Consider the following 17,285-nt stretch of genomic DNA (forward strand, 5'->3'; position numbering starts at 1 on the left):
TAATCATACTAAAATCACGCTAAAAGTGGCCTTTTTGAATTCTCTGCATGCACCCTTGATTGACATTGCGTGGATTCATAAGTATGCACGATGAAGTACAAGACGTGACTATGTGTACCAAAGTTACACATGTAACATTTGAATTCTGAACCTGTCTGTTCTGGACACTTACCACCTGAAACTGCTATAAGCAAAAGGCTCACGTGATGTACCAAAACAGAAATAAATTAATAATTTAGCATTGCACTGTTGTGAGCGTTTGTCACTTTAGACAGTCGTGTGTGAGTTCTCATATAGACTTCATTTACGTCCAAATGACCGAAATACCTTCCAAAATTAATACATTCCTTTCTCTGAAGTGGACCATTTATGGTAATTGACAGCGGTCTTTACCAAGCTGTCGTAAGCAATTAAATGTATGTTTGATTTTTTTTTAAAGTAATTTTAGGGAATATATATATATATATATATATATATATATATATATATATATATATATATATATATATATATATATATATATATATATATGCAGATATGTTGTTTGATCCTGCTTGTGTTTTTTGGGGGGCATTATTTTTGTTTTCTATCTGTTGCATACTTTTTCCCCGCCACTTTTATATATACTATTTTTATGGTCAGTATGGATGTTTTCGTGATTGTGTAATTTGGATTTATAACGTAGCTTTACCAAAATTCGATTCATATCTTTACGATGTGTACAGTGTGGCAGTTTATAGTGATGCCTAGCACTGGAGCATCATGCTGCAGACATGCAGCATGATGTCCTACCCAGTCACATTATTCTGACACCAGGCCGACCAGTCCTAACACTAACCTCTTAATGCCGAGCGCCTAGCGAGGAAGTGGTTAGTACCATTTTTTATAAGTCTTTGGTATGACTCAGACAGTGTTCGGACCCACGACCTCCCGCATCCAAGACGGACGCTCTAACCACTAGGCCACCGGAGTGGTCTCGTGTATACAGATTTTTCACGTCATAGAATATTCAGAAATATCCACATTTATTTCATAGCGATTTCTTTGCGGGATGGGGGTGGGGGTAGCAGCTGGGATGACATCTCTTAGAAATTCGAGACGTAATGCTAGGCTTGCATTGTGACTGTACTATATTGTCTGTATTCAAAAATACGAAACGTTACGGCTGGAAGTTAATTTTCATTTGCAGCTCCATAGATTGGATCTGCTCTTTAATTGTATACCTGACTACGATTTTAACAACTGGATCTAAGTACGTCAACTTAGGTCTGGTAGAATTGGCTTTTTCATTAAAGAGGAAGTCTGCCTGGTTCAGCAAGTGACCTCACGGTAAGGTCTGTACAGTCTTTAAATAGGTGCATTTCTAGAGCTAATCTTTCATTACTGTCTTTATTTATCAAAATATAATGCGGGAGAAAATCCACACGTGAATACAGGCCATAGTGGTTGTATGAAAACATGTCCTTTATACTTTAGCGTTTAATAAGGTGTATACATCTCTTACAGTCAGAAAAGAATAAATTCACTAATATTGAAAACGTTGTTCCTGTTTAAGATAAAGGTGAGGACATTTGATGCTGTTTCAAGGACAAAAGGCGAGTAAGATCATCCAGAACAGCTAGATGACAGAATACTGGCCTGTTTACAAAGTCAGATCTCCGGATGAGAGGTGAGAGTAAGTTTTGGATATAGGTAGTTGAAAAATTATACTTGAATTTAGACAAAATCTTACGATTAAATTCATTTAATATGCGTTTCTGAATTTTAAGTAAATTTCTGCTTTCAAAAACAGGTTTGGGCTTGACTTGTAAGGAAGATTTTAGCTTAGAAATAGATATCAAAATTGTTACGTGTTTAAGCTCTCATAAACAGTAAAAAGAAAAAAGTGAAGACAACAAGCTTTGTAAAACTTAACAAATAATTTATTTCCGTAGAAAAACAAGGTAAAAATGAGAAAAAGAATTACGGTTTTAAGAATCAAATCAAAAAATAAACCAAGAATAATCCAAGAATTAAAAGACAGAAGTCCTAGTAATAAAATATTCTAATGAATCTGAGTCCGAGTCCCGACGAAATCCAAAATTGAAGGCGATGACGCATGCTGTTGTCAGTGTAGTACTGATGTCTACAGTTCTTTGTTGAACCACAGAAAATAATATTCCACTGTTTGAATTCTGTAAATTTCGATAACTGTCTTTGTCCAAGAATTAATTATGAGCACAAGTATTTCCAGGGGAAAATAATCTCTTAGAATCAAATTTATTTGAAGAAAAAATTAAAAATTAAACTCAAACTGGTCACAACAAAGAAACTCTCTGACGTCTGAGTGTTTAAAACCCAACTGAAATTATTTCTCAAAACATGACTATTAAATCTGGCTACTGCGCAAAATAGACGCCCTAATAAGGGTCAACGTTCCGGTTAAACCAGAATTTCGAAATAATTACTACATGTTTCTAGAACAACACAGAAGCTATTTACATGTCTAATGTCACGTACTCCCAGTACGGCCTCAATTTCACACTATGAATCCCACACTAAGAACGATAAAAAAGTTGTTTATTTTAAATCATGAATTAAGGTCACGAACTAGGTCAGCTTTAGATACAAAGTTCTAATATTTGGTTTTCGAAAAACTGAACTGAATTTCTAGACAATATCAAATCTAGTAACAAAAATTACATTACAATAGCATGTAATGGAATAATAAAATAAAATTAAAAAATTTAAAACTAACAAACAAACAATTAAATAAAATCAAATATAAATTAAATCAAATATACATAACAAAATATACATTAATAGTAGGCAGATCTCGATCTCGATCTCATTTTTATTTCCTGAAGTTTTTTTCAATTCGATATTACTCATTCATGCATGCATTAAGCTACAATTTAACTTGACACCTTTTCTTTAATGACTTGAATACTGAAAGTAGTTTCCTAAACTGTACACACTAGAAACATTACCGAATTCCCAACTGAGCGGCCTTTTTATTTTAGCTCTTTTGTTCATAGACCAGAAAAGTTTATGGATTCGTCCGTTTTCCGACATCCGTCCGTCCATTAGTAGAAGTTTGTTATCGCTACAGCTCCTACGCTTCTTCTAGGCTAGCCATGAAAATACATAAGCATTCACTTCATAGTTTAGTTGGCCCTAAATGCAATTGGTGCTGCTTGCAAATCCAATATGGTCGCTACATGTTGTTATCGCTACTTTTCCTGAACGGATGATCACATCAACATGGAGTTTTCAGTGAAAGACTTCTTAAGATTTGCAATGTGTCTCCTGAATGAATGGTCTTCTCATGATTCGGGTTTCTCTAAAAGGCTTATCGTGTTTTATTGATCTGATATTAAAATGGTGTTGATCTGACACCCACTAGGTCGTCATTGTCACAATCGTGTTTAAACTACTCATCTTAAAGGGAAAATCATTTTCATAGGGGGTATTCATCAGCAATCTGATTAAAATCAGATCTACACTCTCCTACATGAAGATCTGGCAGCGACCACTTAGGGGTCATGTTCTGGTCACCTTTGAATTATCCAGTGGAGATGTAAGTAGGACATTGGAGATCCGCTTTTAATCAGATTGACTTATTAAAAGTTCTTATGGTGTCTACTTAGTCCTAAATGAAAACGACTAGCCCTTCATTTGGCCACCATTGTCGTTATCTTGTATTTTGTTTTAATGTTACTCCCAAATGGATGGCTATATTAGCAACTGACTTTCATGAGTGGACTTCTTAGGATACCTATTTGGTCCCAAATGAAACTGCTGTCAGTCATAAATGTAGCATTACTGCGATGACTTATGTAGTGAAAATTTTGTTGTTACTTATCCCACTTAAATGGATGCTCATTCTGACATCGGGTTTTCCCCGAAAGACTTTTAATGATGTCAGCTTTGTCCTAAATGAATCTTGTGCCAATCTGGCATCCACTGTATGTACAAGAGCAGCTAATTTGAAAATACTGCTATCACAAATGGATATCAGAGATGGTATCAATATTCGATAGATAAAAGGAAGAAATAGTCTTATATTGAATTCCTGGAACTTCTTTTTGCCCATTAGAGCATCAGTCCCTTCAAGGGATTCTTGTATTTAATGAAAGTGATACAAACATTAAAGAGGTTGTTTGTAGCCAATTACAGTAGAGAACAAACCAAAATTTACACCAAGGGACCAAAGAATAATATATATTTACATTATCACCGGTCTCTTCCTATCATAATTGTTTTCATTTTTTGTTGTAGGCTTCATTTCAAGATGGAACCTAATCGTAACGGAAATTTGATTCATGGGAAAAACCAAAGACCAGGGTCAGCGAGGTATATATTTACACGTGGCACATTACTGCCCACATGTATCACACACACACACACACACACAATATATATATATATATATATATATATATATATATATATATATATATATATATATATATATATATATATATTCTTCATTATATTGGGAAACGAGAAACATATGTGTTCTGAGTCCGTGATTTGTTTCACATTGAGCCTTATGTAGTTTATTTCCAAGATGTTTGCACCAGATTTTTGTTTTAAAACATGTATGTTTTAAAAACACCAAAATCTGAAATGTCCAAAATGTCGGGAACACTTGAAAGTTCGCTTTGATGGCACAAAATCGAATCTGTATTTAATACAAATAGGTCTCTAAAAATCATTTGCATGGGCCAGTGGGTTTGTGAGTGAACAAGGTCAAATTTGCACAAAATGCACTGTTGTAGTTAAAACTAATCAAAGTATAGTGTAATAAATACATAATAATATCACTGAAATTTTATCAAAGTCTAATCGGTTTATTTTAGAAATTAATAGAAACATAATCGTTGAATTTTACTGCTCGAGAAGTCTATGCATTATCATGCTTAAATGATCCTATTGAAAACGTCGCCAAAGTTTAATTCAAAACATCATAAATCATACACTAATCACACAATTTGCACGAAACTTTGATGAACATTATTGATAAAAGCATATCCATAAAATTTCAATCGCATGTACAAATCAACAACGACCTAGCCGGGACAAACGGATGGTCGTGTGGTCGGAAAAATCGATATGCCCCATGTTGCAAAAGCAGTGGTATATTTCATGTTTCTAAATGGGTCAACAAAATTAAATGTCTTATATATCTAGGTTTTAAAAAAAAATTGTCCACAATCCAAATAAAGTACTCATGCAGTAGTTCTGAGTCTGAAACATGCAATCCCTTTTTTAATGATATTTGTTTTTCTCATTCTCCCACTCCAGTGAATTTTTATTTTCTGTGTGGATTTCAGTATTTTGCAGAAGCTCTACTCATATTTCATTCTGAATTTTTAATGTCAGTTTTACTAAAAGACATATAATTAAGTGTTTATGTTTTTGTAACATGCAACTAGTCTGCGTGCTCCATGGAATAATGGCTTACATGTACTTTCTGTATGCGGATGGTGAAAACAGTTGACACAACTTAGTAAGGCACTTCTTCTTCTTTGACATATATTGAAATAGTAATTATTACGACAACATGTCTTTTAGATTTATATCGAACTTAAGAAAAGCTTTACCGAGTGGTAAGTATATCAGTAAAGACTTAGGAAAAATTTTACTGGGTGATAAGTATATCAGTATATATTTTTTTTCTTGTCTCAGCTGCCCTAGCTTTTGCTATACTTATGGTCACTTATCCCAACAATGGTGTTGGCAGTGATGTCAGCATTGGTTAAGGATTTGGTGAATGTGTTTCTCGGCATAGTTGTAAATCCTTAATTGTTTGAGATATTACATTGGTGCCGGGGACCATATAATCAGTGCACGTTAGTGTCATTTCTATAAGCTCATCACCCTCGCAGACAAGGGAAGGGTTATTGGAAAATCTTGGTTAAAAGTTTGTATAAAGTTTTTCTGTATGGTCACAAGTCTAAAACCATTAGAGAGATGGCTACCTAATGTTGACAGTATAAATGGTAAGCATTGTCCTTTCAACTCTATATAAGCTAAGTCAAGGTCATTTGCCCCTTAAGCTAAGTCAAGGTCATTTGATAATCTTGTTTAAGTTTTCGATTAAAGATTATCAGTATGATCATATGTCCCAAACATTGGAAGGAATAACTATCATACTTCAACTGCAGAATCAGAAACAACTGCCGATTCATAGTTGTGCATCACAATCCACCATCATGCAAAAGCAAGGTTATTTGAACATTTCTGTTCGGACATAAGTCCTGAATGTTAGCTTGGATCAGTATCATATATGAATTGTTGGATCTGAAAACTTCCTCTTTTCATATTCATGTACCCTAGCCTTCCATCTGACCCTAATGCAAGGTCAAGATCATCTGAATATCGTTGTTAAGTTTCTAGTTAAATGTTTTTTTTCTTCATAGCAGTAAGTCCCTAACCAATGGAGAAAAAGCTATCATACATGAGATGTAGAATTAGTAAGGTCTGCATTTTAATACCTGTGCTTCTTGGCCATCTCTCAGACCTGTTCAATGTCAAGGCCATTTGTAAACCTGTAAGCCTGTTTACATCAAAGTCCCAAACTCTGAAAGGGATAGCTACCTACCTCAACTGTAGAATCAGAATCATCTTCAGATTCATAGTACCACTACCTTCCCTACGACCTTCTTACAAGATCAAGATCATTTGAAAATTTAGCTTAAACGCTTGGTTAGAGATTTTCTTGTATGATCATAAGTTTAAAATTCAGGAAGGATAGCTTTTACACCTGAGATATTGAATGAAGAAAATCCACCATTTCATATTAGTTCACCATAACTCCCTGTGACCCCCATGCAAGATCAAGGTTATTTTAAGGTTATCAAGCAGAAAACAAGGTGAGACATAAACTTTCTTGAAATTTATTTTCTTTTTGAAATTGTAGTGCAATGCACCTTATTTATGTTTCCAAATATTGATATCACTTGCAGCAAGTCAAAAGCTGCAATAACGAGTTTGGTAGAGCGTCAGACTCGTAATCCAACTGTCATGGGTTCAGTACTCGCCATGACCAGCCTGAGTCTGCTATCTCAGTGTGTTTCATTTTCTCAGCATGATAAAGCAAATCATGTGTTATTACTGTCGTTAATTGTTTTTTTAAAAAGTCACTTGCACTAACATAAAATAAAGAGACTTTTTGTTTTTGTTTGCAGAAGACGATAAATTGGTGAAATTGAATTATTTACTGTATATAAGAGAGATATCTAGCCCTATGACCTAATGATAAAATATGTGACTTATGTCCTAGTTTTATATTCATAGTTATAAAAACAAAACTTGCCATTCCATGCGATGCATAATGCTCTTTGATCTTGCTGTAATGAATCCTCTGGCATTCGAGTTAGAAGCAATGTATTTATGGATTGAGTATCCTCAAAAAAACATTGTTGCTTTAGAATTTGCAGATGAATCACCAAAATGGTTTAAAATCATGCGACCCATGTTTGCAACCTTGAAGTGTCAACATTGGTGATAGATTGCCATGCAGTATTCAGTCTGGTTAATTAAAGTAGTTTACAGTTATCTCAATTAATGCATAAGGGTCTTAAAAATCATACTGGACATTGATGTAACTTTAATCTTTGAGCCAAACACATCAAAATATGGCACATGTATTTGTAGCACATTTTTAGCAGCCAGGAACAAATCAGTTTCAAATGTTACACTTAACCATTTTTACACTGACCTTCAAGAAGTGACTTGAATAAAAAATCATGAGATATATGCTGATTGTATATGACACACATAAGAGTACCAGATAAGCGAAATACTCCTTACCTTTTCAGATTTATAGACAAAAATGTCAGTAAGCTTACAGTTGAACTAATAAATAAGATGGGCATGTAAGAAGAAACTATAAAATCAAATCTTAGCACAATTATGAATGGCCATATAAAAAGATAACTGGAACATTGCTGTATAGCATTAGAATCCCAATAGCACATTCTTCCATTTTACACACGAAGGAGACTATTTCGTTGGAGAACATCCAGACAAAGTACAGTACTGACTCGGAAACTTGATCTCTCTTGATATGGAAGAATCAAGATTGTACAGAGTAACATACTATTGTTATGTAGGTGTTCATTTTATTTTACAGGAGAACTAGTGAAGATGATCCCTTTAACTATGGAACTGCCATGGATCGAAAGTATTCGCAGTCTGAAATCGTGAAGGGCAATGATGAAGATATGAACAAGTTCTTTGAAGCATTGAAGATCATCAAAAGATTTAAGATAGAGCAATTAGAACAGCTCCTACCCGAGGTAGTATTACGTTAAGCAATGGATGTGTTGTTCATGTTTTGTCAGATAATTTTGGCAAAATAAACTACATTTCGCATGCTAATATATTAAATACACATGTATTTAGTTCAGCAGATTTTAGTGACTTGGAATTGAAAGTTGTTTAAGGCCAATAAAGATATTATACATGTACTTTGGACATTGTCCTAATGTTTGGCTCTGAAACCTCTCTGAATCAGGAGATAAAAGTGATTAATACTAAATGATACAAAGACAGTTTATAGCAAACTTGTGGAAAAGTCAAACCTTAGATTTTCTTAATGTTATAGACCTATGGACTGACTACACCTTCAATTCCTAAAGTCCATTTTGAAAATGATATGTCACTATACTCTTTAAGGTTTCTTAACAAATACTGAAGAGAAGATTATAAATTATAACCAGAAATGTTAACTATTAGAAATGTATTATTTTGAGTAGGTAACCATGGGAGGTAACTGAAGCCGAGACGTGAAAGAAACTATTAGACATAAAAACTAATGAACGAATGTGCCAAACATTTAAAGTTACAATTTGATAGTTGAAACTAATTATGGACAAAAGAAACAGTCTTTCAAGTTTAATTATTACAAGAATCTATGTAGAGTTGTATGTAGAGGGTGTTGTAGTAGGGCATGTTATTATTCAAAACTATATAGTATTATTATCAGTGCCATTGGGAATAAATTTTATCCTTTTAAAGTCCCTATTATTTCTAATGTAATCTAATTTCTGTGTAATATCATAACATTTTAGGCTTGTAATAATTTGTTTATGTCCGGACATTTCTCTTGATGTGTCTTAAGCAGTGGAACATTCTGCATGTGAAGCAACATTGGACGTTTTAGTATTTCATGTATTCTGAGTTTTTTTGGTAATAAAAAATGCAAGCACCCAAAAATGTCCTATTTTTTAAAAGAAATCTTGATTCACGTTTACCTTGTAGTAAAATGTTTGTTTTTCATCATGATAATGGCAAAAGTTACATATGTTTTGATAAAGTATTTTTCATTTAATTGGTTTAAATATTTTAAATTCTTCTATATTGATATTATGTCCCTTTAGGTTGTACAATATGATTCTGATTCATCGAAAATATTTTCTTTTGCAAATGCAATAAAATATAGATACTTAATGGCTGTGTCCATTGGAAACAATCACAACTATTCATAGATGGATAAAAAACTGTCATCCCTGTTTCATCTAATTTTACCACATTGAGGGGCAACTTATAAAACATTTAATTTCTTTAGTGTTTGAAATGGAGGAATTTAGCCACCTCAATATGCTTCTTTCAGGATTTCCTTCCCAATAAAGTGGTTTCACTCTTTATCAATGTTTTAGTAGCAGCATTCCTCAGATTGTCACTTCAGAGTTTACAATAGTAAACAAAAAGTAAATCATACTTGTTAATTTAAAACAGACAAATAAAGAGAAGTTGGGTTATGTGGTTTTTTTTATTTCCTTATATCTACTAGTCATAGACTAGAGCTTATGGGATAGTATGTTTTCTGTTGTTTGTCTGTCCGTTCATTATCACAAGTTTGTTGTCACTATTCCTCGTGATCTAAAAAGATCCTAAGTGAAAACAATGTCGCTCAGACATTTAATATGTGGCCATCTTGAAAATGCTGTTATTGCTACTTCTTCTGAATGGATAATCATATCAACAATGGGGTTGTACTAAAAGACTTCTTATATCCGGTTAGTCTCAAATGAAAATGGGACCAACCTGATGTCCAGTAACTTCAAAATTTTGTCATCTCTACTCCTTCTTGCAATGTCTAGCTTGTCAAAGTGACTTGTGACAAACTGGTGTCCAATATGGCCAATACAGCAGCCATATTGAAATTCGTGTTAACACTACTCCTTCTGAATGGAGAGTCATATTGATATGGGCTGTACACATGCAGAATTTTTATGATGTCTAGTTGATCCAAACTGAAAATGATGCCAGTCTGATGTCCATTATGGCCATTGGAGCGGTCATCTTGAAAATCCTGTTAATGCTTCTCAGTGTGAAGGAACGATCATCTCAGCATGGAGTTTGCACTAAAAGACTTCTAATAATGGATAGCTATTCCTAAATGAAAGTTGGTTCGATTTAATTTCCATAATGGCCACCACATTGAACATCTTGAAAATCTTCTTTTTGCTAATTCTCCTGAATCAAGTTGATATTTACCGTGGGGGTTTTCACCAGAAGATGCTTTGTAATGTGTAGTTTGTCCAGAATTGAAAATGGTGTTGATCTGATGTTCAGCATGAACATCTTGAATATACTTTATCATTACTCTTTCTAACCAGATGGTCGTTTCACTGGAAGACTTTCTCATCATGTCTAGTTGGTAGAAAAATGACAATAGTCCCAATATGACTTCTAATATGACTGCTACAATAGCTATCTTGAAAGTCTTAAATCACTACCTCTCCTAGATGGCATTATGCTTCTTATGATGTCTAGCTGGTACTATATTGATGTGGTGCCAATCTGATATTGAACCTGCCCACCATAGCATCCACCTTGAAATTTGTATTACCATATATAATCATGTATAAGACAAATAATTTAGGAAAAAATAAAAGCCCAGAAAAGGGTGGTTGGCTTGTCCACAGGCCAAGGTCTAAACTTTAAAAATTTTAAAGTTTTTTGCTGACTAATGTAATGGCTGTAACTCTTGGGACATGAAAAAATAATTATTTTTCCAATATCCCAGGAATTGTATGCATGTAAAGAAAAAATAATACATTTTTGGTGTACCAAAACATACTAAACAGTTATAAAGTACTATGACTGTTTTTGTTATTATTTTGTATGTGCATATTTTCTAATTTCTCCAACATTAAATTAAATAAAGGTAAATAAAGACTTTATTTTTCATGGACCAGTTCATGTTTACCTGGGTGACTATGCTGTACTTTCATCTACTGTACCTACACTTAAATCCTTGTTTATTCCCAAAATTATTAGATGCAGATCTTGTTATATTCATTGTTTCTTCCAAATCACATTCTTCCAGATCATATTTCAGCTAGACGTAGATAGCTATTTCATTTACGTTGATCCATGTACACACAAGTTACTTTTTCTCAGTGATATATGCGATCCTACAAATTGAGGTAATCTTTATGAAAAGTTACACATGTAATTGTACAAGGCACATAACCAGTGTATATTCATACACCTGTTACACGTTCATGAAAGGACTGTAATAATAAAGACCAAAATTCTCAATATAGGTCGACTAAGATCATCATCAGTTTATTTTAGTTTATGTTTTGGCAGAATAAAATTATAATTTTCCACACATTAGAAAGCAATATATGACTATACCTCCCCATCCGATTTCAATAACGAAAAGTATAAGCAAGATCAGAAATGCACAAAATTTATTCAGTTCATTCATTGATTTATAATTTCTAACGTGACTGTGACCAGGGAGGCCAAAACACTGTCATCATCTGCGCATTTCATGCTTAATGGAAGTTTTAAATATAGTGAAGTCCATTTTGAGTGAAGGGGTGTTGTATGTCTATTCATGTACATACGTAAAAGGAAATACTATGTCTTCTGCTTCTGGTAATTTACAATGTCAAATCAAGCAAAGGAAAAGAAGGAAAACTACAAATTGACTTTCACTTGGATTTAACAATTTTTATGTTCATGTGTACAGAGGGATATAACTCTAAACTCTCAAAGTTATGGTAATTTACAGAATTATCTGGCAGTTACCAAATAGGATGAATTATGTCACTATGTTGTTGGAGGAAAATAAACTAGCCCATAGTGTACGCAATATGGTGCCATGTTAGTATGGTAAGTCTGTTAAGCATGAAAGGCACAGAGGATACCAGTGTTAGAGACACTCTAGTCACAGTCAGATTAGAAATTATAAATCAATGAATGAATTTGCTAAGTTCTGTGCACTTTTTATCACATTAAAGACTTCCATTATTGAAATCGGTAGGGGGCTACAAACAAACGGAGAGGTATAGTCAGACTATAGTTGTTTCAACATCACCTTTGTTTATAATTGGCAGATTTGTCTTTTGTTTTCTGACAGCAATTCAGGTTAGTTAATCGTTAACATCATTAAACTGGCAATTATGGGTTAAGAGGGAATTTTGTTCTGTGGCCATACCAGTACTTTGATGCTTAATTGCCTTTTACTCCTCAATATTAGCACGATTGCCATAGCTGAGTACACAGGGTGTAAGGTTGCTTACATCAAAGCAAATTTCAACTCATTTGTTATGGTATTACAATCATTTTCAAATCATTATTTCTGAAACTTTATTATTGTATTTTGGAGATATCATTTAAGTGAAGTGTAGTGGTGCCTATGATTTAAATGCAAGGGATGTACTTTATTTAGCAGAATGTACTTCATTCAGCACGTGTTCAGACTTTCAATATACATGCAGTGGTGCCATTATGTAAATATGCTCACTAGCCTAATTGTGAGCATTGAACAAAACTATGATTATTCGTTGTTGTATTATTGGGATCACAGTTTGTTGAGTAGATATTTACAATTTCATGACAAATGAAAACATAATTACTGGTACATTGATACAAAAATTCTAGTGCAATAACGCTTAAACAAACAAAAATTAACTAGAGTCAATGAGATAAAGTTACTGTTACAGCAACCCGTGAATGATCAGTTCGTGTCATCGTCTGATCAAATCATACACAAATCTGAATTAAGCAAAAACAATAAGAAACCAGAACATTTACTGACTTTTCAAACGAGTTATACCAACTTATATACTCTCCATATACTGTAAAAATCATACATGCCAACCCTGAGATAGGTATACACATACTTTTTGCTGTTTGCCTAAATAAATCCATTTGGAACTTACCGCATGCATCTTGCGATGTCATCCTGGACTTACGAGTCTGCTTATGCATGTGTTTTCACCAGAAGACTTCTTACGATGCCTTGTTGATGCTAAATAAAAATGTTACTAAGTTGAAATCCAGAACAACCAGTTTGAACATTTTTTATCGCAGAAGAATATAAAAGATTCTTTTCTTTATCTCTGCACAGAACAGAATAATATAGTTTCATCATTGTTGTGACTCTAGGGTCTTAAACAAAGTAACAGAAAAGAGCAAAAACCAACAAGTTTTCTAAAATTCAAGAAATAATTTATCACCCTAGAAGACAAAATGAAAATTTCAAAAACACCTTAACGTAATTTGAATTAAATCCCAGAAGTTCATAGAAAGTTTTGTCACAAGTCCAAATGAATGAGTTAGTATTAAATTTTAGTAATATTGCAAACACGCTCCATATTGAATGTGTTGATGTACCTGTAGTCTCCAGTGTGCTAATGTGCCAGTGTTCAGAAGTGTCAGTCTCTTGATGTGTCACAATAATATAATCTAAGATTTTATAAGTTAACAAGATTATAGAACCCACTACTTGATCTAGATCACACTTACCATTTTCTGGAGATACTCCACTAGTGGAATTTTTCTTTCAAAATGTTTCTAATTTCAGAGTCAAGAGGATAAATATGTTTACTATTAATGATTTGAATATTTAGTCAACAATGATAAAATAGTTTTAAACTATTATTCTGTTGTGTACAAAACAAATGTCCCTAGTCAGATGAACAATGAACTTGATTTTGGACTTAGGTCAATTACAGATTATATTAGACTTAGGTCAATTACAAATTAAAAATATATGTAACATTCAGTCATTAAGAAAAGCCAACAAATGATACAAATTAAGTATACATAACATCATGAATTCCTGAAAAATTTCTTTTCAACCAGTAGAGTGAGAGTCCCATCAATGGAATCTTGTTTAATTTTATTTAGTATACATGTAACACTCTAAGATCATTTATCATTTGTATTTGAGACATGTATTCATAAGCAAAATATTGCCAGTCAGGTCAAGGTTTACATTTCTTACTGCTGAGAATTTTTTATATTATTTACTAAATGTGTTACTATAGGGGTAGGTGTAATTTTGAGCAAAACATGGCTAGACGATGGGAACATAGTCTATCTGGACCATTTTTATTTTTTCACCAACTAGACGTCATGAGAAGTCATCCATTGAGAACCTCATATTGATATGACTATTCATTTAAAATTAATTATATCTTTGATGCAGAAATAATAGTAAATATCTTTAAAGTCGTACTGTTCATTTTATCATAAATTATAAATTAGTTTCATTTGTCTTAATTGATACATAATTTACTAATGGATTTTCACATTATTTCAGACATTTCTCCTCTTTATATAAAGACATCAGCAATTCCACATATACATGTAACTGCATGTATTCACTGTATGTATTAAATGAATCAAATGGCTTCTTTCACTGCCAGTTTATTTCAAAACAAGAACATGGTAGGAATTGGTTGGCTTTAATTTCAAGTAAGAATTGTTTTTGAAGCCAGCTTTATTTGGAGTTTGTATAGAGATCAATCACACAATTACTTAAAACAATACAATATTATTGTTTACTTGGTTATTTTAACCTTTTTTTAAAGAGTGCTTGACATGGGCACTACCGACTCATCTTTTCTACTGCTTATTTCTTTCTTTCTAAAAAAAATCAGGACATAACAAAGCACAGCAAATGTTATTAAAGAAGAGAGAAAAGAACATGTTGAATGTACACATTAACAAAGATTACCAATGATTTATTTCCCTGACTGTACCTCTAGGTTAATTTAGCTAGGATGATTAGTATCATTATAACAGGAGTAGTGCTTAGGAGTAGCAACAGCAAATGTTGGTACTATATAACAGCAGTATAATTTAATTTTGTTTTCATATTGTAAGTGTTGTCATTACTGTCCTTTCTTTTTTGCTAATAAAGTTGTGCAATACTATTCTGACTTTAACCTTGTAGCACAATGCTGCAAAGGCAACGACCGGGTTGTATGGACAAGAGAGAGATGCGAAATGGGATGACACAAGATCCTGGCAAGAGAAGTATGAAATATTAGAAGAAAGTCACAAGGACTTGCAACAGAAATTTGATAAGATAGATTCTGAAATGAAAGCTGTGAAGGATAAGAATCAAATAATGGATAAAGAATCAAAGTCTTATCAGGCACAGTTGCAGGAAAATGAAAGGAAGCTGCAAGAATATGAACGAGGAAGACACTGGCAAGTTGAGTATGAAAATTTAGAAAAGAGGTACAAAGACTTGCAAAGAAATTTGGAGCAGCATCAGTTGATGGTAGCAGACAAAATCAAGATAGAAAATGAACATGAAATGTTAAAGAGCATGTTCAGTAGCAAAGAACAAGAACTATTAAAGGAAATAAGCGAAAAATCTCAACTCTTAAAAGTTGTTGAAAAAATGGATAAAGAATCAAAGTCTTATCAGGGACAGTTGCAGGAAAAAGAAAGGCAGCTGCAAGAACAAAGAGAAGCAACAAAGAAAGCATACGCAGAAAAGGATGATGCATTGACAAGGTAACTTGAAAAGAATTAAATTTCTCGACTTTTAATTTTATTGGGATATTTCTTTATGTCCATGTAAGAGTTACTGTGAGGTTAAAGTTTTCTTCAAATATTTTGCAGGCAAAGAATGGCACTAAATCTGGTCAGTGTAGAAAAGCACAATTTGTGGTATTTAGTCCAGTTGTCATATAGTATATACAGAGTATATTAGCTTTATTTTCTTTGCATGCTATTTTTTGTTTGCTATTATCTGGCTGCACTTATCTTTAGCATTTTGTATTAATCCTTGGTATAGCTGCCAACATATATCTGAGTGTTTGACATATTCATATGCATCCTTATGATTTAAAAAAAAAACAAATAATGTATTTTTCCCTAGCATTTTCAAGTTATACTGCAAGCATGGGCTCTTGCCTCAGTTGATATATTTGCATCAAAAATGCAGTTTTATGATTGGTAAACATCATTTAGGGTTAATACTTAGTTACTGATTGTTTTTTTTTCTTCTCTCTTTCTCATTTATTCAACATGATTGAAAAAAAGTATATTGGATTTTATGACATACTGATTTCAAAACAATTTAAAATAAACATGTCTTTAGAATATTTGGCTTATCAGCATTAAACATTTGCAACAAAGCTATCCATCTATCTATCAGCCTGCCAAACATTGATGTTTTCTCCTAACTATTATTTAATCTATACCTGTGTCTGTTGGTATAAGTAGGTACGTAAGCATGCAAGTATATATACACATAAATACCGATGATTCAGTAAGTACAGATAAACTCTGATCAGTATGCAGTGTTAAATAGATGAATCAATATGTATACCAAAGTAAAGGTTATTATTGTTGATTTTCATGTGATATAAGGTGATTATTTAGAGATGGGAATTATGTGAGAATTAGTACTGTGTGTGTAGTAAGAAGTTCAGAATTTAATTTCATGAAACCCAAAATATACACACCAGAAATGTGCTTATCTGCTTGTTAATTGGCAACAAATAAGTTTCAGTCGATGATCTTCTTAATCACACTTAGACTCAGCCGTCACATGGGTCACCAAATGTCGGAGGGGAATCCAAACATCACAGACCTGAGTGACCAAAATAGACCAAGCAAGCTGGGAGAAAGATATTTGGAGTTGTATGACAATGAGTGGACAAATGCTTTTGAGGGTCTGACTGACAAATTTCAGATGGATGAAAGAGTAGCAATTGATGTTCTGCGAAACATTTTGTTGGTATGTGGCTTTTACTCAAATGCAGGATTCCATTATCCTGAGAGAGAAAAATATAATAAAATGATTGTCCTTTTGAGCTAGCAGCTGTTTTTGTTTGTTAGACTTTTTCTTGATGAATTTATTTCTGAATTTTAACTCTTAGTATCTTCAAAAGAAATTAAGGTAGAAGAAAATGCCAAACGGTATTGTACAAAAAATAATTCAAATTGATTTTACAGTTTTCAATCTCAATAATAATTACACATTTGATAAATCAGAAGAAATGATTGTTTACATTCTTTACTTG

At 33.0% G+C, this 17,285-nt stretch overlaps 1 protein-coding gene across 2 annotated transcripts in view; it reads left to right on the forward strand.

Annotated features, from left to right (window-relative positions):
- The window catches only part of LOC149798017 (uncharacterized), a 55,332-nt gene that overhangs the window by 34,834 nt on the left and 3,213 nt on the right, over positions 1-17,285 (forward strand). Inside the window, exons 2-6 of one of the 2 annotated variants that reach the window (XM_089963078.1) lie at positions 1,556-1,669; positions 4,261-4,335; positions 8,123-8,288; positions 15,197-15,768; positions 16,798-16,999. In XM_089963078.1, the coding sequence (XP_089819204.1) occupies positions 1,623-1,669; positions 4,261-4,335; positions 8,123-8,288; positions 15,197-15,768; positions 16,798-16,999 (1,062 nt within the window). In that variant the 5' untranslated portion in view covers positions 1,556-1,622. Of the gene's footprint in view, positions 1-1,554; positions 1,676-4,260; positions 4,336-8,122; positions 8,289-15,196; positions 15,769-16,797; positions 17,000-17,285 lie in introns of those variants that run through there. The other variant, XM_089963079.1, reaches the window with a different exon arrangement.

The sequence above is a fragment of the Sinohyriopsis cumingii genome, chromosome 6, assembly GCF_028554795.1.
Source record: "Sinohyriopsis cumingii isolate HCF-2022 chromosome 6, ASM2855479v2, whole genome shotgun sequence".
NCBI classification, from domain to species: domain Eukaryota; kingdom Metazoa; phylum Mollusca; class Bivalvia; order Unionida; family Unionidae; genus Sinohyriopsis; species Sinohyriopsis cumingii.